Raw genomic sequence first — 27,382 nt, 5'->3', positions numbered from 1 at the left:
AGCTCTCTGCAGTGCACCCATCCTGCTCTGGGCACAGTGTAAAACTGAGGTCTGGAGGAGGGGCATAGAGGGAGGAGCCAGTGCACACCCAGAGTCCAAAGCTTTCTTAAAGTGCCCTATCTCCTGCGGAGCCCGTCTATTCCCCATGGTCCTTACGGAGTCCCAGCATCCTCAAGGACGTTAGAGAAAATTATATTTTCACACCCCCTCTACACGGAGTAATGCCCACAGTAGTGTACCTTACACATAGGGGGATTTTCAATTGTTTGAAAAGTCAGTTGGGTGTCTGTTTTTTCTTATCTAATAGACGGGAAAAACAGACACCCGACCAACTTTTCAAACATTTGAATTCCCCCCATAATGTCTCCAGTATAATGTCAGATACACATAATGACCCCAGTAGTGCAGTGTTAGATACACATCAGTGTCAGATACATATTATATGCCCCCACAGTGCCAGATACACATTATATGCCCCCTCAGTGCCAGATACACATTATATGCCCCCACAGTGCCAGATACACATTATATGCCCCCTCAGTGCCAGATACACATTATATGCACCCACAGTGTCAGATACACATTATGTGCCCCCACAGTGCCAGCTACATATAATATGCCCCCAGATTGTCAGATACACGGGTCCACACAGTGCCAGATACACATAAAATGCTTCCACAGTGCCAGATACACGTGCCCCCCACAGTTCCAGATACACATAAACTGCTCCTACAGTGCCAGATACACATGCTGCCCACAGTGCCAGATACACATAAAATGCTCCCACAGTCCCAGATACACAAAAAATTCTCCCATAGTGCCAGATACACATGCCCCCCACAGTGCCAGATACACATAAAATGCTCCCACAGTGCCAGATACGCAGGTGCCCCCAGTGCCAGATACACATAAAATGCTCCCACAGTGCCAGATACACGTGCCCCCTGTAGTGCTGTTCACAGTCGTAAGCCCATCCTGCTGCTGCCGCCGCCTCCGCCGCTGCTTCTGTGTGAGGGGAGGAGAGCACAGCATGCACCTCTCCTTTCCCTCACTCCCGTCTCCGGTGGCCCCCTGCCTGAAATCAGCCGCCGGTCAGTCAGCCAGTCAAAGCTTGCGGTCCGGCAGTAGCTGCCGCTGCCGGTCTGTGAGCTCTGATTGGCTGATGGACCAGCGGCTGATTTAAAATTGCGGCTGGCTACCGGCCTCCCTTAGGGCGCTCAGTGCGGAAGCTCCTAAGGAATGTGCCTGGAGCCGGCCTTGCACCATGTAAATAAATTATAAATATACTGCAAAACCTATTAATATCACCCAAGATCATAACTCTAACTTTTTGTGACCAAGCAATATGTGCAAATTGTTAACAAACTGTTACAAATTACATTATGCACTGTATCATAGAACATTCTAACACATGAAATAGTTGAATATGATACAATATGAGCATTTAAACAACAACATTCATTGTTACACCAATATTGAAACATGATATAGGCCAAGAAGGGATTTACTTTTTGTACATGCATAAGTGAGTGAGATTGCGTGTGTGTGCATGTAAGTATGAGTGTGTATGTATGTAAGTGTGTGTGCCTGTTGGCCATACACTCGCTGTCTGCACAACCAAACATAACTTTATATGATAATAATATGAGTTCCCAGTCTCCCATGCACTGATCATGCCAATGGGGGCCACTAGGGGAAAACTATATCAAAAGCAGATTCAATTGCTTATCTTATTTCATCACAGAAATGTATTCCTTACTTGGTACTCTCACTCAATGCTATACAGCACTTAGGTGGGAAGCAGAATTTCTGATACACTGTACTGTTCTTTGGTCCCATATTGTTGATGCACACATGCAGGACACCTTTATGTATTAAGGGTTTTGACAGTATTACCAGAATCACTGTATATAGGTTGACCCAATGGATATTTAAAACTATGCAGAATCATTATATGGGTTCATATCCTCAGAAATTCGCTGGCTTGTGACATCACATCATTTAGATGTGTATTTTACTTATCTCATCTTTTTTTTTACTTGGAATTTTCCTTTTCTTTTTCTGCATTATTAATACAGCCATTAAATACAGTGTTTTGCAGGATAGGTCTCTTTCCATAATTACTGTAACCCTTGACATACTGGTTGTTACAAAACTACTTTTTCCTTTATCTTTCTATCATTATATTTATTTATTTTTATTATTATTATTATTATTAATTAACAGTTTCATATATAGTGCAGCAAATTCGGCTGCGCTTTACAATAAAAAACAACAATGATATAACAAAACTGGGTAATAACAATCAGTCATAGAGGTAGGAAGGCCCTGCTCACAAGTTTACAATCTATAGGGAAATAGGCATCAATACACAAGGATAGATGCTATGTATTGCATAGTTGTCTACCAGATTGCAAAGGTTCTTGGTGGACTGTATGATATGGCTACACAGCAGTGATGAACTGGGGTCAGAAGAAAATATGTGAGGATATGTGTAGACTGTACAGTGGGAATATAATTGGATAGGAAAGCTTATGAAGGTTATGTGAGCGGTTCTGGATTTGATAAGCTTGCCTGACGTGGTGAGTTTCAGGGAATGCTTGAAGGTTTGGAGACTAGAGAAGAGTCTTATTGTGCATGGTAGAGCATTCCACAGAGTGGGTGCAGCCCAAAGAGAGTCCTGCAATCGTGAATGGAAGCGATTAATTAGTGTGGATAAGAGATGTAGATCTTGTGAAGTGCAAGGAGGTCGGGTTGGGTGATATTTTGAGATAAGCAAAGGGATGTACATAGGTGTAGTTTGGTTAATGGCTTTGTGTGTGTTTTATATTTAATACAGAATAATACAGGTAACCAATGGAGGGACTGACAGAATGGATTTACAGCCGATGAACGTCTAGCGAGGAAGATTAGCCTCATAGCTGCATTCAGAATGGATTGTAGTGGTGAGAGTCTCTTTTTGGTAAGACTATTGCAATAATCAATGCAGGAGATAATAAGAGCATGGATTAGAGTTTTTGCAGTGTCTTGTATAAGGTAGGGTCGTATTTTGGATATGTTTTTTAGATGCATGCAACATGATTTTGAGACAGATTGAGGGGCAGATGTATTAACCTGGATAAGGCATAAGGAAGTGATAAACCAGTGATATGTGCAAGGTGATACACGCACCAGCCAATCAGCTCCAATATGTAAATTAACAGTTAGGAGCTGATTGGGTGGTGCGTGTATCACCTTGCACATATCACTGGTTTATCACTTCCTTATGCCTTATCCAGGTTAATACATCTGCCCCTGAATGTGGGGAATAAAGAACAGTTCTGAGTCAAGTATGACACTTAAGCAGCGAGCTTGTGGGGTAGGATTGATTGTCGAGTTCTCAACAGTGATAGAGATATCGGGTTGGTAACTATTATTGGTCAGTGGAAATATAATTAACTCTGTTTTTGAAATGTTAAGTTTGAGGTGGCGAGATAACATCCAAGATGAAACAGCAGAAAGGTATTCAGTGATATAGACCAATACAGATAGCGACTAATCTGGGGAGGATAGGTAGATCTGAGTATCATCTGCATACAGATGATACTGAAATCCAAAAGAGCTGATTAGTTTGAGGTACAGATTGAGAAAAACAGAGGACCTAAGACAGAGCCTTGCAGTACTCCAACTGAAAGAGGTAGCAAAGGAGGTGGATTCAGAGAAGCGGACACTGAAGGAGTGATTAGACAGGTAGAATAGTCTGTGTCTCGAAGACCTATGGACTGTAGTGTTTGTATGTGAAGAGAGTGGTCAACGGTGTCAAAAGCAGCAGAGAAATCTAGAAGAATAAGAAGTGAGTAATGGCCTTTAGACTTTGCAGTGACCAGAGGTCAAGATCATTTATTATTCATTCATCTTTTTTCTTTTACATTATCCGTTTTTTCCACAAATATACATGTACTCAATACTGAGGAGCACTGTGTCTCCTAATTGAATAAATTGTATCAATTATATTAAGAACATTATTCAGTCATCTGTTACATTTACAATACGATACAGTTTCCATACAGACACTTCTTTCCCACAGACAAACAATTGAGTACATTAAGCTCTGACCACCTGCAACTACACAGAGTGGAATTAAAGTATACGTTATTTATAGGGAAGGAAGATAACCCCTAAGGTCAAGCAGCTACCACTAATCCCCCCAGTGTGCTCTGCAGTGCTATCCTACCCTCCCCCGTTTTCTAACATTTACGTTTATATGTCACACTCCCCTCCCCTTTTTTGACACTTTTATTTATTGTTTAAAAGAGTTCCATTTCTACCTTAAAAGTTATCACTCTAATTTAACGGAACAACAATTAACACAGTGATTATTTGTACAAAAGTTTCTCAAGTAGCTTGGAGAGGCAAGGGAACTGAGAGATGGGACAATAGTTTGAGAGAGAGTTAGGCTCAGAATTTTTTTTTTTTTTTTTTATAATGGGAGTAATCACTGCATGCTTGAACAGTGAAGAAAAGATACCAGCAGATAGACATTACAGATGTTAGTTAAGGTTGGAATGAACACAGGAGACAGGGATTTACTTATTTGTAAAGGTATAGGGTCAAGAAGAGAGGTAGTAGAGTAGCAGGATGAGATGAGTGATGATACATTATCTTAATTCTTGTGATAAAATGAAGAGAAGGTGCCAGAGGGTTCAGGTAGGGAATTTAGCAGGTTACTGGCTAGGGAAGAGCATACTATTTAATCTCGGATCTTATCAATCTTGTCCTTGAAGTAGGAAGTAAGATCTTGTGCCTTGATAGTGGCTGGTGGGTTGGGTGATGGTATGTTCAGAAGTGATTTAAATGTATTAAGAAGCAGTTTTGGCTTAGAGGCTTGAGCAGAGGTGAGAGTTTGAAAATATGTTTGTTTAGCAGTGTGCAGGGCATTACGATAAGAGTGGTAGACAGTCTTATATGTGAGGAAGTTGCTTGGAATCCAAGATTTATACCACTGACGTTCGACTTTATGTGAGTTTTTGTAGGTGTCTTATTAACATCTAGGCCTACATGGAGTGTGATGGGTAGCTGTAGCCACTTCATCAAGGGGTATTTCATAGTCTGGCTCAGGTGTAATACACCCGTCTCAGGAGAAGTGAATGCAGATATAGGTGACAGCAGTTGACAGACTGAGGTGGAAAGTTCTAGAAAATTAATTGTGTTAATATTTATGCGGGTTTGAGGACTTTAGTGACACTGAGTTTGCAGTAATGAAAGAGAGCATGTAGGTGATAAGGTTGTGATCTGAGACAGGGAAAGAGTTGTTAGTGAATTCAGAAACTGAACACAGTCTGGTGAATACTAGATCAAGGCAGTGGCCATCCAGATGAGTAAAGGATTCAGTCCATTGGGAGAGGCCGAGAGAGGAGGTTAGGGAGAGTAGGTTGGAGGCATGTGCAGCAGATTTTGGACTATCAGTAGCAATATTGAAATTACCCATGATGATGGTGGAGATGTCAGTGGATAGGAAGTGAAAAAGCTAGGCAGAAAAATCTTTCAGAAATTGTTTTGGTTGTTTTGGTTGCCTAGTTGGGTGATTGCTGCAACATGCAGAGAGAAAGGAGTGATTCAATGTACTTCAAATGACATAAATGTGAGTGAGGGAACCTGCTGTAGAACTGTGTATGTGAAAGATTGGGAAAGTAATAATCCAACCCCATCTCCTTTACGGCTACCAGGCCTGGAGGTGTGTGTGAAGTGAAGACCACCATGTGACAGTGCTGCAGGAGAGGCCGTGTCTGATTGTGTGAGCTATGTTTCTGTTATAGCCCGCAGATTGAAGTTGTTAGACGTGAAGAGGTCATGGATGGATGTCAATTTGTTGCAAACAGAGTGTGCATTCCATAAAGCACATTTTAGTGTTTTGGAGGGTGATGGGAGATGTGATGTTTATGAGGTTGGCTAGATTTCTATATTGCTGTGACTCAGGTGAATGTGAGTGGGGCAATTGGTTGGGTTCTGGATTTGGTGAAATGTCACCAGCTATCAGAAGCAAGAGAGAGATAAATGTTGGTGTAGAATGTTTGTGATTTTTTTTTATGGTGAGAGGTGGTGGATATTATTGTCAATGTATATTGATTGATCCAGGGTGTAGGACTCGAAGGGAGGAGGCTCAAAGGGAGCAGATATATAATTTTAATATCAAAGCCTGGACTTAGCCTGGACTAAATACAGTAGGCAAAGGACTGCGATCTCCTCCTAACATCTTATTCTCTCACCTACAGGTAATCAAAATAATTACTACAACTCTCAGCAGTTGCACAGTGATCTAGGATACTATACTCTACAGTGTCTGATTGCTTAGGTAATCAAAATAATTACTACAACTCTCAGCAGTTGCACAGTGATCTAGGATACTATACTCTACAGTGTCTGTTTGCTTAGGTAATCAAAATAATTACTACAACTCTCAGCAGTTGCACAGTGATCTAGGATACTATACTCTACAGTGTCTGTTTGCTTAGGTAATCTGGAGTTATTGTTTTGTGCAGAATTTAGCCTGTTTAATTGTTAGATATTTGGGGAATTTGGGATGTCCTCCTCCCATATCATTATTTGTTTGTTTTAGCTTTATTGCCCACCAGTGGGTGTTGGGCAATGGGTGGGATTTTAATCAGTGAACCTATACCTTACACATGTTAATGCTAGTTCATATTAGAGTATACTTGGCTGATTAAGCCTGGCTGATTGATCCAGGGTGTAGGACTCGAAGGGAGGAGGCTCAAAGGGAGCAGATATATAATTTTAATATCAAAGCCTGGACTTAAACTGGACGAAAAACTGAAAGAAAACATCAAACAACAACTGATGAACTACTTATCAATATCAACTGCATATGCAAATTTATCACCCTCCAACTTTCACTCTGTGAACACTATGCAACCCATTTGCAGAAAAGAACATATGTAAGATCTGGTTTCCATCCATAATCAGGAACACAAAGATCTTCTTTGGGACAATTGTGAGTTCATCTTCTCATCTACAAACACTTTAAAAATCTAAGAGAATTACCATTGCTTCTTAACCCTCTCACAATCCTTTCATTTCTTACACTCCAGATACATTTCTGCACCCACTTTATCTACGCTTTTGACTCATTTCATACTAAATCTACACCCATTGAGCCTACACTGCTTTTCTCACCGGCATTTCTGCAATTCTTCTGCTCTGATTCCCTTACAGTATCCTCTCCTACTTCCACTTTCCCTCAACCTATTTACCTACTTAACACTATGTCAAGGCTTTCTTATACTCCCCACATCACTCAGTGTCTACCTAATAATGTATCTTTATCCTTCCACCCTAGTCTCCTACACCTCTTCCTCTGTCTCCCCTCCATCCCTCTGTTTCCTTCCCCCTCCTTTCCTGTTACCCCACTTTCATTTACCTCTGCCCCATGGTCCTGCTACCCAACAACTCAGCCCTGCTCCCTTTCTCCATTCCCTGTCACCTCCCCATACCCCCATCCACATCACAACGACCTCCCTCCCTGCCCACCTCCTGCAGTTTCCCCTCCCAGCTCAGGCACCCGCACCATCACTACTCTCTCATCATCCCTGCCATCAAAGTTAATCTCACCTCATCACTACAGAAACCCTGATAATCTCTTTCACATCTCTCCCACAAACTCATACCCCCTATCCTGTGCCCTCTGGAATGCCAGATCTGTTTGTAACAAACTGGTCCCCACTCATGACCTTTTCATTTCCAACTCCCTACACCTACTAGCCATTACTGAAACTTGGATTACGCCCTCTGACACTACTTCTCCTGCTGCTCTCTCTGCTGAGGGCCTCACATTCACACACACACACACACACACACACACACACACACACCCCGACCTGGGGGTCGCCATGGGGGTGGTGTTGGGGTCCTTTTACCTTCTAGTTACTCCTACCAACTCATACCACCAGAACCATCCCTTACATTCTCTACATTTGAGGTCCATGCCATACGCCTCTTCCAACCAGTCCATCTTAGAGTAGCTGTCATTTACCGCCCCCCTGGCACTGCTGCCAAATTCATCGACAACTTTGCTTCCTGGCTTCCTCACTTCCTCTCTTCTGACATTCCCTCCATTACCCTAGGCGATTTCAACATCCCTATTGACATCCCCACACAATCCCCTGCCTCTAAACTCCTTAACCTCACCTCTTCACTTGGTCTCTCCCAGTGGACCTCCTCACCCTCCCATATGAATGGGAGCTCACTGGATCTGGTCTTCACTCACCGCTGTGATATTTCTGATTTTTCCAACTCCCCATTTCCCCTCTCTGACCACCACCTGCTCTCCTTTAACCTATCTCTCTCGATTTCCCCATCTCTACCTCCTAAGGCTACCATCACTAAGCGTGACATTGAAGCTATTGACACCACATTCCTTTCCTCCCTGTTTGATTCACTTCTCTCTCCTATTATCTCTCTCTCAAGCCCTGAACAAGCCACTTCCACATACAATGCATCCCTTACTTCTGCTCTTGACTCTGTTGTTCCACCAACCACTATTCACCCGTGCAAATTAACACCTCAACCCTGGCACACCAAATGCACCAGATATCTCCAAAAATGCTCACGTACTGCTGAGCGACACTGGAGGAAATCACGCTCTAAGGCAGACTTCCTCCATTTCAAACTTATGCTCTCATCCTTCAGTGCTGCCCTTTCTCTTGCTAAACAGTCATACTTCAAGAACCTCATCTTCTCCCAGTCTTCCAACCCCCGGCGCCTCTTTGCCACTCTCAACTCACTCCTCTCCCCACCTCCACCTCGTCTCCCTTCCTCACTTTCTGCTCTTGACTTTGCCACTTACTTCACATCCAAAATGGACTCCATACGTCAGGACATCACATCACACCAGACCATCAGTAACCAGCTTTCTCCCATCCCTTACCAACCCTCCCCATCCCTCGCACCTACTCTGACATCTTTCTCCCATGCATCTGGAGAGGAAGTCATGGCCCTCATTCGTTCCTGTCCCCACACCACCTCCCCACTTGACCCTATCCCCTCCCGCCTCCTCCGCTACCTCTCTCCTTCTGCTAGTTCCCATCTTTCCCACCTTCTCAATCTGTCCCTCTCATCAGGCACTGTCCCCTCTGCCTTCAAGCATGCACTCATCTCCCCTATTCTTAACAAACCTACACCTGATCCAAACACTCTCTCCAACTACCGACCCATCTCTCTCCTCCCTTTTGCCTCCAAACTCCTTGAGCGTATTGTCTACAACCGCCTTACTTCCTTTCTTTCCTCACACTCACTGCTTGACCCATTCCAGTCTGGCTTCCGTCCTCTCCACTCCACTGAAACTGCCCTTACAAAAGTATGCAATGACCTCCATGCTGCTAAATCTAAGGGACACTACTCTATACTTATTCTACTTGATCTCTCTGCTGCTTTTGACACTGTGGACCATCCTCTCCTACTGCAAATTCTTCACTCCATTGGTCTGCGTGACACTACCCCCTCTTGGCTGTCCTCCTACCTTTCTGACCGTTCTTTCTCTGTCTCCTCTCATGACTCCACCTCCCCCTCACCTCCACTAACTGTAGGGGTACCCCAAGGTTCTGTCCTTGGTCCTCTTCTCTTCTCTCTCTATACGTCCTCACTAGGTAAGCTCATTAGTTCTTTTGGTTTCCAATATCATCTCTATGCTGATAACACCCAAATCTATCTTTCCTCTCCAGACCTCTCCCCTGCTCTCCTCACTCGTATCTCCAACTGTCTGTCTGCTACCTCTTCCTGGATGTCCCAGCGCTTTCTTAAACTTAACATGTCTAAGACAGAGCTGATCATCTTTCCTCCCTCCCGCATAACCTCACCTCCTACAATCTCATTATCTATTGATGGCACTACTATCTCCTCTAGCCCCCAAGTGCGCTGTCTTGGAGTAATCCTTGACTCCTCCCTCTCCTTCAAACCACACATTCAGCACCTCTCACAAACCTGCCGTTTTCATCTAAAAAATATTTCCAGGATCAGACCCTTTCTGACCCAGGATGCTACTAAGACTCTTATCCACTCATTGTTCATCTCCAGACTGGACTACTGTAATCTCCTCCTGACTGGCATTCCTGACAAACACCTCTCTCCACTCCAATCTATCCTCAATGCTGCTGCCCGGCTCATTTTCCTCACCAAACGCACTACGTCTACCTCTCCTCTCTTACTAGACCTTCACTGGCTCCCCTTCCCTTTCAGAATCCATTTCAAGCTTCTCACACTCGCTTACAAAGCCCTCACCCACTCCTCTCCTATCTACATCTCTGATCTTATCTCCCTTTACATTCCCACATGTCCTCTTCGCTCTGCTAATGCACGACGACTTTCCTGCCTACGGATTACCTCCTCCCACTCCTACCTCCAAGATTTTTCGCGTGCTGCACCACTTCTCTGGAGTTCCCTACCTCTCCCCCTCAGACTCTCCACCTCTCTACAAAACTTCAAACGGGCTCTCAAGACCCACTTCTTCACCAAACCCAGCCAAATCTCATCCTAACCCTCTGTTCTACACTCTCTATGTACCCCATCTGTGTCACCCCTGTCTGTCTACCCCTCCCCTTTAGAATGTAAGCTCTCACGAGCAGGGCCCTCTTCCCTCATGTGCTTATCCTTTCTTACTTTAATAATCTTCAACTGCATCAACTCCAGCAGTCTTCAACCACCTGATACTTATTCCAGTGTCATCTGCTGATGTAACTATGTTTATTTACCCTGTACTTGTCCTATACTGTCATCAACTGTAAGTTGTTGTTTTCCTGTTTGATTATTTATGTACTCTGTAATTGGGTGCTGCGGAACCCTTGTGGCGCCATATAAATAAAAGATAATAATAATAATAATAATAATAATATATAGGTAAGTAAAAAGCTCATTAGTGTTAATAAGAGGGGAGTGGATAATTGAGGGGCAATATATACAGATGGGTGAGTAGTAAGGAGATTAAAGGATGTAATTGCTTTTGAGAAAATATCATGGAGTGCAATGCAGAAAATCAATCTGTGGTACATGATTCCTTTGAGGTAAAAAATAAGAATTTACTTACCGATAATTCTATTTCTCGTAGTCCGTAGTGGATGCTGGGGACTCCGTAAGGACCATGGGGAATAGCGGCTCCGCAGGAGACTGGGCACAAAAGTAAAGCTTTAGAACTACCTGGTGTGCACTGGCTCCTCCCCCTATGACCCTCCTCCAAGCCTCAGCCAGGATACTCTGCCCGGACGAGCGTACACAATAAGGAAGGATTTTGAATCCTGGGTAAGACTCATACCAGCCACACCAATCACACCATATAACTCGTGATCTAAACCCAGTTAACAGCATGATAACAGAGGAGCCTCTAGAAAAGATGGCTCACTACAGCAATAACCCGATTTTTTGGTAACAATAACTATGTACCAGTATTGCAGACAATCCGCACTTGGGATGGGCGCCCAGCATCCACTACGGACTACGAGAAATAGAATTATCGGTAAGTAAATTCTTATTTTCTCTAACGTCCTAAGTGGATGCTGGGGACTCCGTAAGGACCATGGGGATTATACCAAAGCTCCCAAACGGGCGGGAGAGTGCGGATGACTCTGCAGCACCAAATGAGAGAACTCCAGGTCCTCCTCAGCCAGGGTATCAATTTTGTAGAATTTTACAAACGTATTTGCTCCTGACCAAGTAGCTGCTCGGCAAAGTTGTAAAGCCGAGACCCCTCGGGCAGCCGCCCAAGATGAGCCCATCTTCCTTGTGGAGTGGGCATTTACAGATTTTTGGCTGTGGCAGGCCTGCCACAGAATGTGCAAGCTGAATTGTACTACAAATCCAACGAGCAATAGTCTGCTTAGAAGCAGGAGCACCCAGCTTGTTGGGTGCATACAGGATAAACAGAGTCAGATTTTCTGACTCCAGCCGTCCTGGAAACATATATTTTCAGGGCCCTGATAACGTCTAGCAACTTGGAGTCCTCCAAGTCCCTAGTAGCCGCAGGCACCACAATAGGTTGGTTCAGGTGAAACGCTGAAACCACCCTAGGGAGAAACTGAGGACGAGTCCTCAATTCCGCCCTGTCCGAATGGAAAATCAGATAAGGGCTTTTACAGGATAAAGCCGCCAATTCTGACACGCGCCTGGCCCAGGCCAGGGCCAACAGCATGACCACTTTCCATGTGAGATATTTTAACTCCACAGATTTAAGTGGTTAAAACCAATGTGACTTTTGGAACCCAAAAACTACATTGAGATCTCAAGGTGCTACTGGAGGCACAAAAGGAGGCTGTATATGCAGTACCCCTTTTACAACGTCTGAACTTCAGGGACTGAAGCTAGTTCTTTTTGGTAGAAAATTGACAGGGCCGAAATTTGAACCTTAATGGACCCCAATTTCAGGCCCATAGACACTCCTGTTTGCAGGAAATGTAGGAATCGACCCAGTTGAATTTCCTCCGTCGGGCCTTACTGGCCTCGCACCACGCAACATATTTTCGCCAAATGCGGTGATAATGTTTTGCGGTTACATCCTTCCTGGCTTTGATCAGGATAGGGATGACTTCATCCGGAATGCCTTTTTTCCTTCAGGATCCGGCGTTCAACCGCCATGCCGTCAAACGCAGCCGCGGTAAGTCTTGGAACAGACAGGGTCCTTGCTGGAGCAGGTCCCTTCTTAGAGGTAGAGGCCACGGATCCTCCGTGAGCATCTCTTGAAGTTCCGATTACCAAGTCCTTCTTGGCCAATCCGGAGCCACGAATATAGTGCTTACTTCTCTCCATCTTATCAATCTCAGTACCTTGGGTATGAGAGGCAGATGAGGGAACACATACACTGACTGGTACACCCACGGTGTTACCAGAGCGTCTACAGCTATTGCCTGAGGGTCCCTTGACCTGGCGCAATACCTGTCGAGTTTTTCCCAACGGTTTATAATCATGTGGAAGACTTCTGGGTGAAGTCCCCACTCTCCCGGGTGGAGGTCGTGTCTGCTGAGGAAGTCTGCTTCCCAGTTGTCCACTCCCGGAATTGCTGACAGTGCTATCACATGATTTTCCGCCCAGCGAAGAATCCTTGCAGCTTCTGCCATTGCCCTCCTGCTTCTTGTGCCACCCTGTCTGTTTACGTGGGTGACTGCCGTGATGTTGTCCGACTGGATCAACACCGGCTGACCTTGAAGCAGAGGTCTTGCTAAGTTTAGAGCATTGTAAATGGCCCTTAGCTTCAGGATATTTATGTGAAGTGATGTCTCCAGGCTTGACCATAAGCCCTGGAAATTCCTTCCCTGTGTGACTGCTCCCCAGCCTCGCAGGCTGGCATCAGTGGTCACCAGGACCCAGACCTGAATGCCGAATCTGCGGCCCTCTAGAAGATGAGCACTCTGCAACCAACACAGGAGGGACACCCTTGTTCTTGGTGACAGGGTTATCCGCTAATGCATCTGAAGATGCGACCCGGACCATTTGTCCAGCAGGTCCCACTGGAAAGTTCTTGCGTGGAATCTGCCGAATGGGATTGCTTCGTAGGAAGCCACCATTTTACCCAGAACCCTTGTGCATTGATGCACTGAGACTTGGCTCGGTTTTAGGAGGTTCCTGACTAGCTCGGATAACTCCCTGGCTTTCTCCTCCGGGAGAAACACCTTTTTCTGGACTGTGTCCAGGATCATCCCTAGGAACAGAAGACGAGTCGTCGGAACCAGCTGCGATTTTGGAATATTGAGAATCCAATCGTGCTGCCACAACACTACCTGAGATAGTGCTACACCGACCTCCAACTGTTCCCTGGATCTTATCCTTATCAGGGAATCGTCCAAGTAAGGGATAACTAAAATTCCCTTCCTTCGAAGGAATATCATCATTTCGGCCATTACCTTGGTAAAGACCCGGGGTGCCGTGGACCAGCCATACGGCAGCGTCTGAACTGATAGTGACAGTTCTGTACCATAAACCTGAGGTACCCTTGGTGAGAAGGGTAAATTTGGACATGAAGGTAAGCATCCTCGATGTCCCGAGACATCATGTAGTCCCCTTCTTCCAGGTTCGCAATCACTGCTCTGAGTGACTCAATCTTGAATTTGAACCTCTGTATGTAAGTGTTCAAAGATTTTAGATTTAGAATCGGTCTCACCGAGCCGTCCGGCTTCGGTACCACAACAGTGTGGAATAATACCCCGTTCCCTGTTGCAGGAGGGGTACCTTGATTATCACCTGCTGGGAATACAGCTTGTGAATGGCTTCCAAAACTGTCTCCCTGTCAGAAGGAGACATCGGTAAAGCCGACTTTAGGAAATGGCGAGGGGGAGACGTCTCGAATTCCAATTTGTACCCCTGAGATATCACCTGAAGGATCCAGGGGTCTACTTGCGAGTGAGCCCACTGCGCGCTGAAATTCATTGAGACGGGCCCCCCACCGTGCCTGATTCTGCTTGTAAAGCCCCAGCATCATACTGAGGGCTTGGCAGAGGCGGGAGAGGGTTTCTGTTCCTGGGAACTGGCTGATTTCTGCAGCCTTTTTCCTCTCCCTCTGTCACGGGGCAGAAATGAGGAACCTTTTGCCCGCTTGTCCACGAAAAGACTGCGCCTGATAATACGGCGTCTTCTCATGTTCCAAATGCCGTTTGAAAACCGCATCACCTGACCACTGTCGTGTCCATAACCCTCTACTGGTAGAAATGGACAACGCACTTAGACTTGATGCCAGTCGGCAAATATTCCGCTGTGCATCACGCATATATAGAAATGCATCTTTTAAATGCTCTATAGGCAAAAATATACTGTCCCTATCTAGGGTATCAATATTTTCAGTCAGGGAATCCGACCACGCCAACCCAGCACTGCACATCCAGGCTGAGGCGATTGCTGGTCGCAGTATAACACCAGTATGTGTGTAAATACATTTTAGGATACCCTCCTGCTTTCTATCAGCAGGATCCTTAAGGGCGGCCATCTCAGGAGAGGGTAGAGCCCTTACAAGCGTGTGAGCGCTTTATCCACCCTAGGGGGTGTTTCCCAACGCACCCTAACCTCTGGCGGGAAAGGATATAATGCCAATAACATTTTAGAAATTATCAGTTGTTATCGGGGGAAACCCACGCATCATCACACACCTCATTTAATTTCTCAGATTCAGGAAAACTACAGGTAGTTTTTCCTCACCGAACATAATACCCCTTTTTGGTGGTACTCGTATTATCAGAAATGTGTAAAACATTTTTCATTGCCTCCATCATGTAACGTGTGGCTCTACTGGAAGTCACATTTGTCTCTTTACCGTCGACACTGGAGTCAGTATCCGTGTCGGCGTCTATATCTGCCATCTGAGGTAACGGGCGCTTTAGAGCCCCTGACGGCCTATGAGACGTCTGGACAGGCACAAGCTGAGTAGCCGGCTGTCTCATGTCAACCACTGTCTTTTATACAGAGCTGACACTGTCACGTAATTCCTTCCAACAGTTCATCCACTCAGGTGTCGACCCCCTAGGGGGTGACATCACTATTACAGGCAATCTGCTCCGTCTCCACATCATTTTTCTCCTCATACATGTCGACACAAACGTACCGACATACAGCACACACACAGGGAATGCTCTGATAGAGGACAGGACCCCACTAGCCCTTTGGGGAGACAGAGGGAGAGTTTGCCAGCACACACCAGAGCGCTATATATATACAGGGATAACCTTATATAAGTGTTTTTCCCCTTATAGCTGCTGTATCTTTAATACTGCGCGTAATTAGTGCCCCCCTTCTCTTTTTTAACCCTTTCTGTAGTGTAGTGACTGCAGGGGAGAGCCAGGGAGCTTCCCTCCAACGGAGCTGTGAGGGAAAATGGCGCCAGTGTGCTGAGGAGATAGGCTCCGCCCCCTTATCGGCGGCCTTATCTCCCGTTTTTCTATGTATTCTGGCAGGGGTTAAATGCATCCATATAGCCCAGGAGCTATATGTGATGCATTTTTTGCCATCCAAGGTGTTTTTATTGCGTCTCAGGGCGCCCCCCCCAGCGCCCTGCACCCTCAGTGACCGGAGTGTGAAGTGTGCTGAGAGCAATGGCGCACAGCTGCAGTGCTGTGCGCTACCTTGTTGAAGACAGGACGTCTTCTGCCGCCGATTTTCCGGACCTCTTCTGTCTTCTGGCTCTGTAAGGGGGCCGGCGGCGCGGCTCTGGGACCCATCCATGGCTGGGCCTGTGATCGTCCCTCTGGAGCTAATGTCCAGTAGCCTAAGAAGCCCAATCCACTCTGCACGCAGGTGAGTTCGCTTCTTCTCCCCTTAGTCCCTCGATGCAGTGAGCCTGTTGCCAGCAGGTCTCACTGAAAATAAAAAACCTAAAACTAAACTTTTCACTAAGCAGCTCAGGAGAGCCACCTAGTGTGCACCCTTCTCGTTTGGGCACAAAATCTTAACTGAGGCTTGGAGGAGGGTCATAGGGGGAGGAGCCAGTGCACACCAGGTAGTTCTAAAGCTTTACTTTTGTGCCCAGTCTCCTGCGGAGCCGCTATTCCCCATGGTCCTTACGGAGTCCCCAGCATCCACTTAGGACGTTAGAGAAACTAAGTTATTTAGGTTTAAAGCGTAATGAAGTTGCACTTGTTAAGTTAAAGGTTCAAATACCTGTTTACTGATGTTGTTCAGCTGTTCATTTCCAAACCCTTACTTATGAAATATTTGTGTATGTGACCACACATTAAATCAGAACAGATGACTATAGAATGCATCTAAAGGAAAACTATGGCAAATTAATAACGGCTACCAGTGAAGCAAACGTTTAGCTGGTGAAACTTGAGAAATTATACAGTATAAGACTATGCAAACAGAGGGCCAGTATGCAGTCATTATCTGTGCATGACAGAGCAAAACTGCAAATACAGATATTTACAGTCACAAGCAAAATCATGATATAACAACTGTTTTTCTTATATAAAAATTGGTTGCACTGCGTTCTCAAGACTGCGTGAGGATTTCAAATTGAAAGACAGGTACATACAGATGGAGCCATGCTTATCTTGGCTTCTCTGCTGTGCCTTGGCACACCATGGTTTATTAGCATAAGTCCTTCATGTATTGTTCTCAGCTGCAATACAATACAGAGAGAACAATACATCAGCGGATTAAGTAATTACAGCAGGGAATAAAGTCTGGCTGCCCTGGCTCAAAATCCTATTAAAGACCAAGATAAAGATGGCTCCATCTGTACGTTTGCATGCACAGATGAATTTGCATGAGGATGAAAGGAAGGATGATTGTCTGATAGTTCTTTACTGCAAAGTTAATTGGATGTTTTGTCTATTTTTGACCTGTTTAAGTCCTGGATAAGTATTTTCATAATATTTTATAATCCTTTTAAACAACCCTTTGAATACAACCCTGATCAGCCCGGATTAATCAGCCTAGCATTTCTCTTTAAGAATGGATACTATCCATGTGTGTCCATTAATTTTAATCAAGGCCTAAGACCCCATCCCCAGTTATAGAGCATGCAATAAAACTAAAGTAAAACATACACTGAGGTAGCAGATTACAAACTATTTAGAAAGTTGAAATAAGGTTTCATCCTAGTATACAATAATAACTGGTGATATAAATATGAACAGTGTAGTTACCTAATATGATATATTTTCACTGTGGCATGTAAACAGACCCAAATTGCATACCATTATTGGGTGGCGCATTGGGACGTTTTGATACCTTTTTTTAATACTTAGCAATAAAAGATATATTTTAATTATTTAATACTATTAAGAAGTGCCCCAACACAAGAGTCCTTCTTTCTCTTTGTAGGTAATTACTCTTGGAAGCACCACCAATGTACGTCATTACCCCAGGTGAGAGGTTTGATTATTTTATGATGGTCGCTAAACTTCTATACATATAAAAACATTTCTATAACTCTACCTGACAGGTTCTGTGTGGAATGAAACCCTCTTCAATAACTTTTACATAGACACTAAGAGATAAGTGTAGCACCCAGGGTCACTTATTGTAACACTTTCTTATCCCCATAGCATACTACCAGCTGTGTGATGTTTTCTTATACAGTACAAAGAAGCAGTCATAATTTTATTAAATAATTACCTCATCTATAAGAAACAGACGTACAAGTTGAACCAAGGTATTGTCTCTCCATTTCCTAGTCATGTTATCCCATTTTTCCTGAATAACATAAATAATAATGTACATGTTTTATACTCAGATAATGAGAATAAATAAAGCTATGCAGTGTAAGTTACATAGAAGGATGAACATAGAACTGAAGATTAATTGTACCTCGTAAACAACAGCTATTTCATACATCTTACTTTCTGAAGATATACTGGTATCTTATTAGAAGTGGAAATGGGTCCCTAAAAAAACTTGGGTCTAGCAACCAGGGTTGGACCTGGCAAGGACCCAGATGAGCTGCAGTGTAAACGGGTAACCCAGGTCATCGGCCTAGGGTTCTTATTACAGCTTGTGGAGAGCCAGATTTCCCAGTGCTTGGAGATGATATCATCGCCAAGCACCGGGAGAAGAGAGACTGCACCTGTGTGCAGTGTAAACTGTGCCGACCCAGGAAAAACCTGGGTCAGAGCTGCAGTGGGAACAGGGTCTGTCCAGGATCTGAATTGGATTGGAACCATGGCCCTCATTCCGAGTTGTTCGCTCGGTAAAAATCTTCGCATCGCAGCGATTTTCCGCTTAATGCGCATGCGCAATGTTCGCACTGCGACTGCGCCAAGTAAATTTGCTATGCACTTAGTAATTTTACTCACGGCTTTTTCATCGTTCTGGCGATCGTAATGTGATTGACAGGAAATGGGTGTTACTGGGCGGAAACAGGCCGTTTTATGGGCGTGTGGGAAAAAACGCTACCGTTTCCGGAAAAAACGCAGGAGTGGCCGGAGAAACGGAGGAGTGTCTGGGCGAACGCTGGGAGTGTTTGTGACGTCAAACCAGGAACGACAAGCACTGAACTGATCGCAGATGCCGAGTAAGTCTGAAGCTACTCAGAAACTGCTACGAGGTGTGTAATCGCAATATTGCGAATACATCGTTCGCAATTTTCAGATGCTAAGATTCACTCCCAGTAGGCGGCGGCTTAGCGTGAGCAACTCTGCTAAAATCGCCTTGCGAGCGAACAACTCGGAATGACCTCCCATGTTCCAAATCCCAGGTCGGACCTGGGACTTGGGTTGAAAAGGGGTATAAATGGTGGATGCTGTTTTTGTTTAATTTTTTCTGTTAAGTTTTGAATTGTTACATATACAGTACGTATTGTACACCAAACTAACCGGCTATAAACTACACCCACTCTTGTCTACAAGGCTAGCAAAATAATCCTAGGAATGCTATGCTTAAATCCTCACACACTTTTACCAAATATATTCACCTCCACTCATAAATGTCAGCTGATGCCCAACTGCATGCTGTATACTATAGAAAATATCAAATGGCTATAGGTGATAAATATCCACTTCATACTCACAGGAGTGGTCATGATAATGTGAGCATACTGAATTTCAAACAAGTCATCTACCCCTGTATCTCCTGTGAGCTCTTTACAAATCAGTCCAATGGGTTCAAATTTCTCTTTCCAATCGTCAAATCTTTGCCCACATAAAGCTTTAATGGGTGCCACTAAAAATGACATTAACAAATATCAATATATGAGATGTAATTGGAGGAACGAATAATTAACACTAATTACATAATAATAAAAAAGTATATACTTCATAAAAAGGCAAAAACTAAATATTTTTTACTTTACGTTTGCCCAATAGTCAACAGATTACTAGGAATGTTGGGAGCAGGTTTCAAATTAAGCAAGCGGCTGTGCAATTCAGTCTAATTAAAGTTTAAATGCAACTGGAGGCGTCTGTAGGAAACCTATTCCTCCTGTTAGCATTAATGAATATCCGAGTGCTGCACCTGAGGACGCAGCCTGATTCACCACTACAACCATTGGTCGCGATTTGCGATGGTTATAGGCACCGTCCAACCTGCGTAAGCTGAAGTTAACTCAGGCTGGCTGTAGGGTCCGGACACCCGAAGGATCCGATTGCCGGGTGTCAGCCCCACTCCACCCCCAAATCCTGCAGCATGTCAATCATGTTGCAGCTGACAAGGGGCTGCATATGTCACTACAAGACCCACTATGCACCTGCGCAGAACAGGTCTTGTGCCTGCGCAGACCCCCAAACATATTTGTACACTTACATTTGTATACTTAATGCTACTTACAGTATTTTACACCTGCCAGCAGCACAACTGTAAACATGATTAATTGCCATCACTTGTATTGTTGCCATGGGTAAAATGCTTAAAATAGCTTGCCACATCTCTTTGTCTACCTTCCAGGGTCCACACACTGCATGTCTACATTTTGATTGTCGACCAGCCGTATTTATCTCCTAACAAAGGGGGTAATTCAGAGTTGATCGCAGTGTAAAAACAGGATTTTAAATACCTACTGGTAAATCCTTTTCTCGTAGGTTGCTGAGGTCCAATTTAGTACTATGGGGTATAGACGGGTCCTTTGGGAGCCACTGGCACTTTAAGATTAATAGTGTGGGCTGGCCCCTCCCTCTATGCCCCTCCCACCAGACTCAGTCTAGAAACTGTGCCCGAGGAGACGGACATACTTTGACAGAAGGAAATACACAGATGGTGAGATTCACACCAGCTCAAACTGATCTAAAAAGGAAAGTCAAGCTAACCAACTTAGAACGATTCAGCAACGTCTGAGCCAACAACGTAGCCAAGTAAATATGCAGGAAAACGAAGAACTGGGCGGGCGCCCAGCATCCTCTACGGACTACGAGAAAAGGATTTACCTGTGGGTAATTAAAATCCTGTTTTCTCTTACATCCTAGAGTATGCTGGGGTCCTATTTAGTACCATGGGGATGTAGCAAAGCTCCCAGTATGGAAGGGAGAGTGCTGAGGGTCCTGCAGAACAAATTGACCAAACTTTAGGTCTTCAGAGGCCAAAGTATCGAACTTGTAAAACTTAGCAAACGTGTTCGACCCCGACCAAGTAGCCGCTCGGCAAAGCTGAAGAGCCGAGACACCCCTGACAGACGCCCAGGAAGAACCCACTTTACGTATAGAGTGGGCCTGAAAAGTTTTTGGACAAGCCAAACCTGCCATTGAATAAGCATGCTGGATAGTAAGCCTAATCCAGTGAGAAATTGTCTGCTTAGAAGCAGGACACCCAATCTTGTTGGGATCATAAAGGACAAATAGTGCGTCCGACTTCTTGTGATGAGCAGTCCTCTTCACATATATTTTCAAACCCGCACAACATCCAGGGACTTTGAGGTAATCAATGTGTCAGTAGCTACTGGCACCACAATAGGTTGGTTGATATGAAAAGCCGACACAACCTTAGGAAGAAATTGCTGACGCGTTCTGTGCAGCTCTATCTTCATGGAAAATCAAGTAGGGGCTCTTGTGTGACAATGCCCCCAATTCAGACACATGTCTTGCAGATGCCAAAAGCCAACAGTGTGACTGCCTTCCAAATCTGAAACATTACGTCCACCTCCTGTAAAGGTTCGAACAAATCGGATTGCAGGAACTGCAGCACCACATTAAGATCCCACGGTGCCGTAGGAAGCACAAAGGGTGGTTGGATGTGCAGAACTCCTTTCAAGAATGTCTGAATCTCAGGGAGAGCAGCCAATTGTTTCTGGAATAAAATGGACAAGGCCGAAATCTGGACCTTGATGGAGACCAAGCGTAGGCCCACATCCACACCAGCTTGCAGAAAGAGGAGAAAACGGCCCAGTAGAAACTCCTCCATAGGAAACTTCTTGGATTCACACCAAGACACATATTTTCTCCAAATCCGATGGTAATGCTTAGACGTTACTCCCTTTCTAGCTTGGATCAGAGTAGGAATGACCTTGTTCGGAATGCCTTTCCGAGCTAAGATCTGGCATCAACCTCCATGCCGTCAAACTTAGCCACGGTAAGTCTTAATAGGTGAACGGCCCCTGTAGTAGAAGGTCCTCGCGAAGAGGAAGAGGCCTCGGATCCTCTAGCAGCAATGCCAGGAGATCCGCGTACCAAGATCTTCTTGGCCAGTCCGGAGCAATGAGGATCGCCGGAACTCTTGTTCTATTTAGTAGTTTGAGAATCCTTGGGATGAGCGAAAGAGGAGGGAACACATATACTGACTGGAAAACCAACGGAATTACCAGGGTGTCCACCGCTACTACTTGCGGGTCTCGCGACCTGGAACAGTACCTCCGAACCTTCTTGTTGAGGAGAGAGGCCATCAAGTCTATCTGAGGTACACCCCATCGGCTTGTGACCTCTGCGAATACCTCCTGGTGGAGGTTGCGTCTGCTGAGGAAGTCCGCTTCCCAGTTGTCCAATCCCGGAATAAAGATTGCTGACAGCGCCAGTGCGTGCCTTTCTGCCCAGAGGATTCTTGTTACCTCTGACAACGCAGACCTGCTCTTCGTTCCGCCCTGCCTGTTTATGTAGGATGACACCGCTGCATCGTTGTCCGACTGAACCTGAATGGCTCGATTTTGTAGAAGATGCGCCGCTTGTAGAAAGCCGTTGTATATGGCCCTTAGTTCCAGAATGTTTATTGGAAGGACAGATTCCTGACTTGACCACTTTCCTTGGAAGTTTTCCCCCTGGGTGACTGCTCCCAACCTCTGAGGCTTGCATCCGTGGTTAGAAGAATCCAATTCTGAATCCCGAACCTGCGGCCATCAAGTAGGAGAGAAGTTTGCAGCCACCAGAGGAGTGAAATTCTGGCTTTCAGCGACAGGCGTATCCGCTGGTGCATGTGAAGATGGTCCAGGAGATCTAGTTGGAAGAACCGTGCATGGAATCTCCCATACTGTAGAGCCTCGTAGGAGGCTACCATCTTCCCCAGAAGGTGAATGCACTGATGAACCAATACTCGGGCTGGTTTCAAGACATCCTGGACCATCGTTTGGAACACCAATGGTAGAAATACCCTCTGCACTTCCGTGTCGAGTCTCATCCCCAGGAAGAGCAGTCTCCTTGTTGGGTCCAAATGTGACTTTGGAAGGTTTAGGATCCACCCATGATCCTGGAGTAGTTGAGTTTAGAGAGCAATATCCTGCAACAGCTTCTCCCTGGAAGATGCCTTTATCAGCAGATCGTTCAGATATGGAATTATGTTCACTCCTTGCTTGCGGAGGAGGAACATAATCTCCGCCATGACCTTGGTGAACGCCCTTGGTGCTGTGGAGAGGCCAAATGGTAATGTCTGGAACTGATAGTGACAGTCCTGTAGTGCAAACCGTAGATAGGCCTGGTGAGGCGGACAGATCGGAATGTGAAGGTACGCATCCTTGATATCCAGGGATACCAGGAATTCCCCCTCCTCCAGACCTGAGATAACCGCTCACAGAGACTCCATCTTGAATTGGAAAACCCTCAAGTAGGGGTTCAATGACTTTAGGTTCAATATAGGCTTTACCAAACCGTCCGGTTTCGGCACCACAAACAGGTTTGAGTAATAACCCATGGATTTTTGGTGAGGTGGAACTGGAACAATGTCATTTGTTCGTACCAATTTTTGAATGGCTTCCTGTAGGATAGCACTTTCTGTCAGCGAAACTGATAAGCCTGATTTGAAGAATCTGTGAGGTGGGAGTTCCTGAAACTCCAGTCTGTACCCCTGGGCAACAATATCTGTCACCCAGGGGTCTAGGGATGATGACACCCAGACGTGACTGAAAGCCTTTAGTCTCGCTCCCACCTGCCCGATCTCCAGGCTGGGAAGTCCACCGTCATGCTGAAGATTTGGAGGAAGCAGAACCTGGTTTCTGTTCCTGGGAACCTGTTGGAGCAGGTTTTCTGGATTTTCCCTGCCCACCTCTAAAGACGTGGGGGGGGGGGGGTTGGATTTTTTAAATTTTGCGGTCCAAAAGGACTGCAGTGTAGGCGTAGGATAAGATTTCCTAGCCGGTGCTGCTGCAGAGGGAAGAAATGTTGACTTACCCGCAGTCGCATCCAATACTTCCCCAAATAGTGCCTGACCTGTGAAGGGTAGGTTCTCCATTATTTTCTTGGATTCTGTATCCGCAGTCCATTGGCGTAGCCAGAGTCCTCTGCGTGCCGAAACTGACATGGAAGTAGCCCTTGCATTAAGTAGGCCAATGTCCTTCATGGCCTCCACAATGAAACCTGCAGAATCCTGTATGTGACGTAAAAACAAGTCAATGTCACTCCTATCCATAGTATCTAAGTCCTCTAGTAATGTGCCTGACCACCTTACTATGGCTTTAGAAATCCACGCACAAGCAATAGTGGGCCGTAAGGCCACGCCTGTAGCAGTGTATAGGGATTTGAGCGTAGTCTCAATCTTGCGGTCAGCAGGCTCCTTTAAGGCGGTTGAACCAGGGACAGGTAAAATCACCTTTTTAGACAACCTAGATACAGAAGTAGGGAAGCCAATCCCGGGCCATTTTTTCAATCCCGGGTATCGGGATTGAAAAATGACCAATCCCGGGATTCCCGGGATTGGCTTTAAACTGTGTCCGGCCATCACCTCGCCCCTCCCCACCAGCCCTGCGGACATAAAAAAAAACCTACAAACCTGCACAGCGAGGTAGCGGGTGAGGAGGATTCGGCGGGTGATTGCTAGGGAGCCGGCGGGTGAGTGCTGGGGAGCCGGGAGGAGGCGGCGGGTGAATGCAGGGGGAGCCGGGACGAGGCGGCGGGTGAAATTCGCCGTACTTTCCGGCTCTGCGGCTGCTGACAGCGCAGCGTGACCTCACAGGCACAGGTCACGCAGAGCAGGGGGAGACAGGAGGAGGGAGCCGGGCAGCGTCTGAGCGTCCTGAGGACGCTCAACGCTGATCCCTCAATCCCCGGGATTGGAGCTTCCAATCCCGGGATTGAATCCCGGACGTTTTTGGGCCTAAATCCCGGGATCCCGCCGATCCCGATCCTGGGATTGGCCTCCCTATACAGAAGCGTCTACAATAGGTGGGTTTTTCCCACTTCTTTCTATCCGCTTCAGGGAAAGGGAACGCAATAATAAGTCTTTTAGGGATCTGGAATTTTTTCTCTGGGTTTTCCCAGGATTGTTTCAAACAAGGAGTTAGAAGTAGGGAAGGTAAGCTTTTTATTTACTGTAACATAAGATTCCTCTGCCTGCTCAGGTACCTTCTCAGTAATATGCAAAACATCTCTAATGGCTTCAATCATGAGTTGCACCCCCTTAGCAAGGGATGCATCTCCCCTCTGCATATCCTCATCACGGTCTCCTGTATCAGAGTCGGTATCAGTGTCAGCTTGCATTATCTGGGCAAGTTTACATTTTTGTGGGTATGCAGGTGGGGTTTTATACGAAGTAGTGGGAGCTGAATACTTCAAACCCTCTACAGATTTTCTCAAAACTGCGTCTCTTTCTCAGTATGTGACATCCAAGATGAAATCTGGGATATCATTCCCCTTAAAGAATCCACCCATGGGGGTTCGGATTCAGAAGACTGAGACAGCACATTGCAGTCCTGAGCACATGGAATAGACTCCTCAGGAGCACAGGACACAATGTCCTTAGACATGGTAGTGTGGGATATACACACACACACACACACACACACACACACACACACACACACACACACACACGAAAATGTCACAGTTTTCCCCAGAGTACCCTCAGACCTTCAGAGTCACAGAGTTAAGGAGCCAGCCACACAGCACCCCTGTAGTCAGTTATTATGATAAAAGCCCGGCGCTGACTAACTACCCTTAATAATGTAAATAACAGGATTTTGGTACTCACCATTAAATCCTTTTCTCCTAGTCCGTAGAGGATGCTGGGGACTCCAAAAGGACCATGGGGTATAGACGGGATCCGCAGGAGCTTGGGTACACTAAAAAGACTTAAAACTGTGTGTGAACTGGCTCCTCCCTCTATGCCCCTCCTCCAGACCTCAGTTATAGGAACTGCGCCCAGGAGAGACGGACAGTACAAGGAAAGATTTTTGTTTTAACTAAGGGCTACCAAACTACCAGCCCACACCATAAAAATACTATACAACCGGAATAACGCCAAACCAGATAACAGTATGCATAAAACTCCAGCAACCAGCTGCAACAAACCAATACACAACTCGTATACAAACTAACTTAACCAGTAAGAAAACACACTGCAAGTAATAGTCCGCACTGGGACGGGCGCCCAGCATCCTCTACGGACTAGGAGAAAAGGATTTAACGGTGAGTACCAAAATCCTGTTTTCTCTTACGTCCTAGAGGATGCTGGGGACTCCAAAAGGACCATGGGGATTATACCAAAGCTCCAGAACGGGCGGGAGAGTGCGGACGACTCTGCAGCACCGACTGAGCAAACGCCAGGTTCTCATCGGCCAGGGTATCAAACTTATAGAACTTAGCAAAAGTGTTCGAACCCGACCAAGTAGCTGCTCGGCAAAGCTGTAGCGCTGAGACACCTCGGGTAGCCGCCCAAGATGAGCCCACTTTCCTGGTAGAATGGGCTTTAACCGATTTCGGCACCGGCATTCCTACCGAAGAATGAGCCTGCTGGATCGTACTACAAATCCAGCGTGCAATAGTCTGTTTTGAAGTGGGATGACCAATCTTGTTGGCCGCATACAAAACAAACAACGCTTCAGTTTTCCTAGTAACAGCTGTCCTAGAAACATATACTTTTAACGCTCTTACAACATCCAGAGATTTTGGAATCGCCACCTCTTCCGTAGCTACCGGAACCACAATAGGTTGGTTAATGTGAAATGAAGAAACCACCTTCGGTAGAAATTGTTGACGAGTCCTCAATTCCGCCCTATCCGAATGAAAAATCAAGTACGGGCTCTTATGAGATAAAGCTGACAATTCCGACACTCGCCTGGCAGATGCCAGCGCCAAAAGCATAACGACCTTCCAAGTGAGAAATTTCAACTCAACCTTACGCATAGGTTCAAACCAGGAAGACATGAGAAACCGTAAGACGACATCGAGGTCCCATGGAGCTACAGGAGGTACAAACGGCGGATTGATATGCATTACACCCTTCACAAAGGTCTGAACCTCTGGGAGGGCAGCTAACTCTTTTTGAAAGAAAATAGACAAAGCCGAAATTTGCACTTTGATGGAACCCAATTTCAGGCCTGCATCTACGCCCGCCTGTAAAAAGTGGAGAAAACGACCCAAGTGAAAATCCTCCGCAGGAGGCTTTTTAAGCTCACACCAGGAAACATACTTCCTCCAGGTGATAGTGTTTCGCCGTATCCTCTTTCCTAGCCTTAATGAGAGTTGGAATGACTTCCCTGGGAATACCCTTACGAGCTAAGATCTGGCGCTCAACCTCCATGCTGTCAAACGCAGCGGCGGTAAGTCTGGAAACACGCATGGACCCTGCAACAACAGATCCTCTC

The 27,382-nt window shown here is 45.6% G+C and overlaps 1 protein-coding gene across 9 annotated transcripts in view; it reads right to left on the bottom strand.

The window, feature by feature from the left end:
• HFM1 (helicase for meiosis 1) overlaps positions 1–27,382 on the bottom strand; it is a 984,377-nt gene that overhangs the window by 518,477 nt on the left and 438,518 nt on the right. For all 9 annotated transcript variants that reach the window (XM_063939911.1, XM_063939912.1, XM_063939910.1 and 6 more), the window contains 2 exons: positions 19,466–19,617; positions 18,076–18,153 (listed from right to left, as the gene is read on the bottom strand). In XM_063939911.1, the coding sequence (XP_063795981.1) occupies positions 18,076–18,153; positions 19,466–19,617 (230 nt within the window). The remainder of the gene's footprint in view (positions 1–18,075; positions 18,154–19,465; positions 19,618–27,382) is intronic.

This window comes from Pseudophryne corroboree, chromosome 9 (genome assembly GCF_028390025.1).
Source record: "Pseudophryne corroboree isolate aPseCor3 chromosome 9, aPseCor3.hap2, whole genome shotgun sequence".
NCBI classification, from domain to species: Eukaryota; Metazoa; Chordata; class Amphibia; order Anura; family Myobatrachidae; genus Pseudophryne; species Pseudophryne corroboree.
The sequence above is the reverse complement of the archived record's forward strand: the minus strand, read 5'-3'. Positions and strand labels throughout refer to the sequence as shown.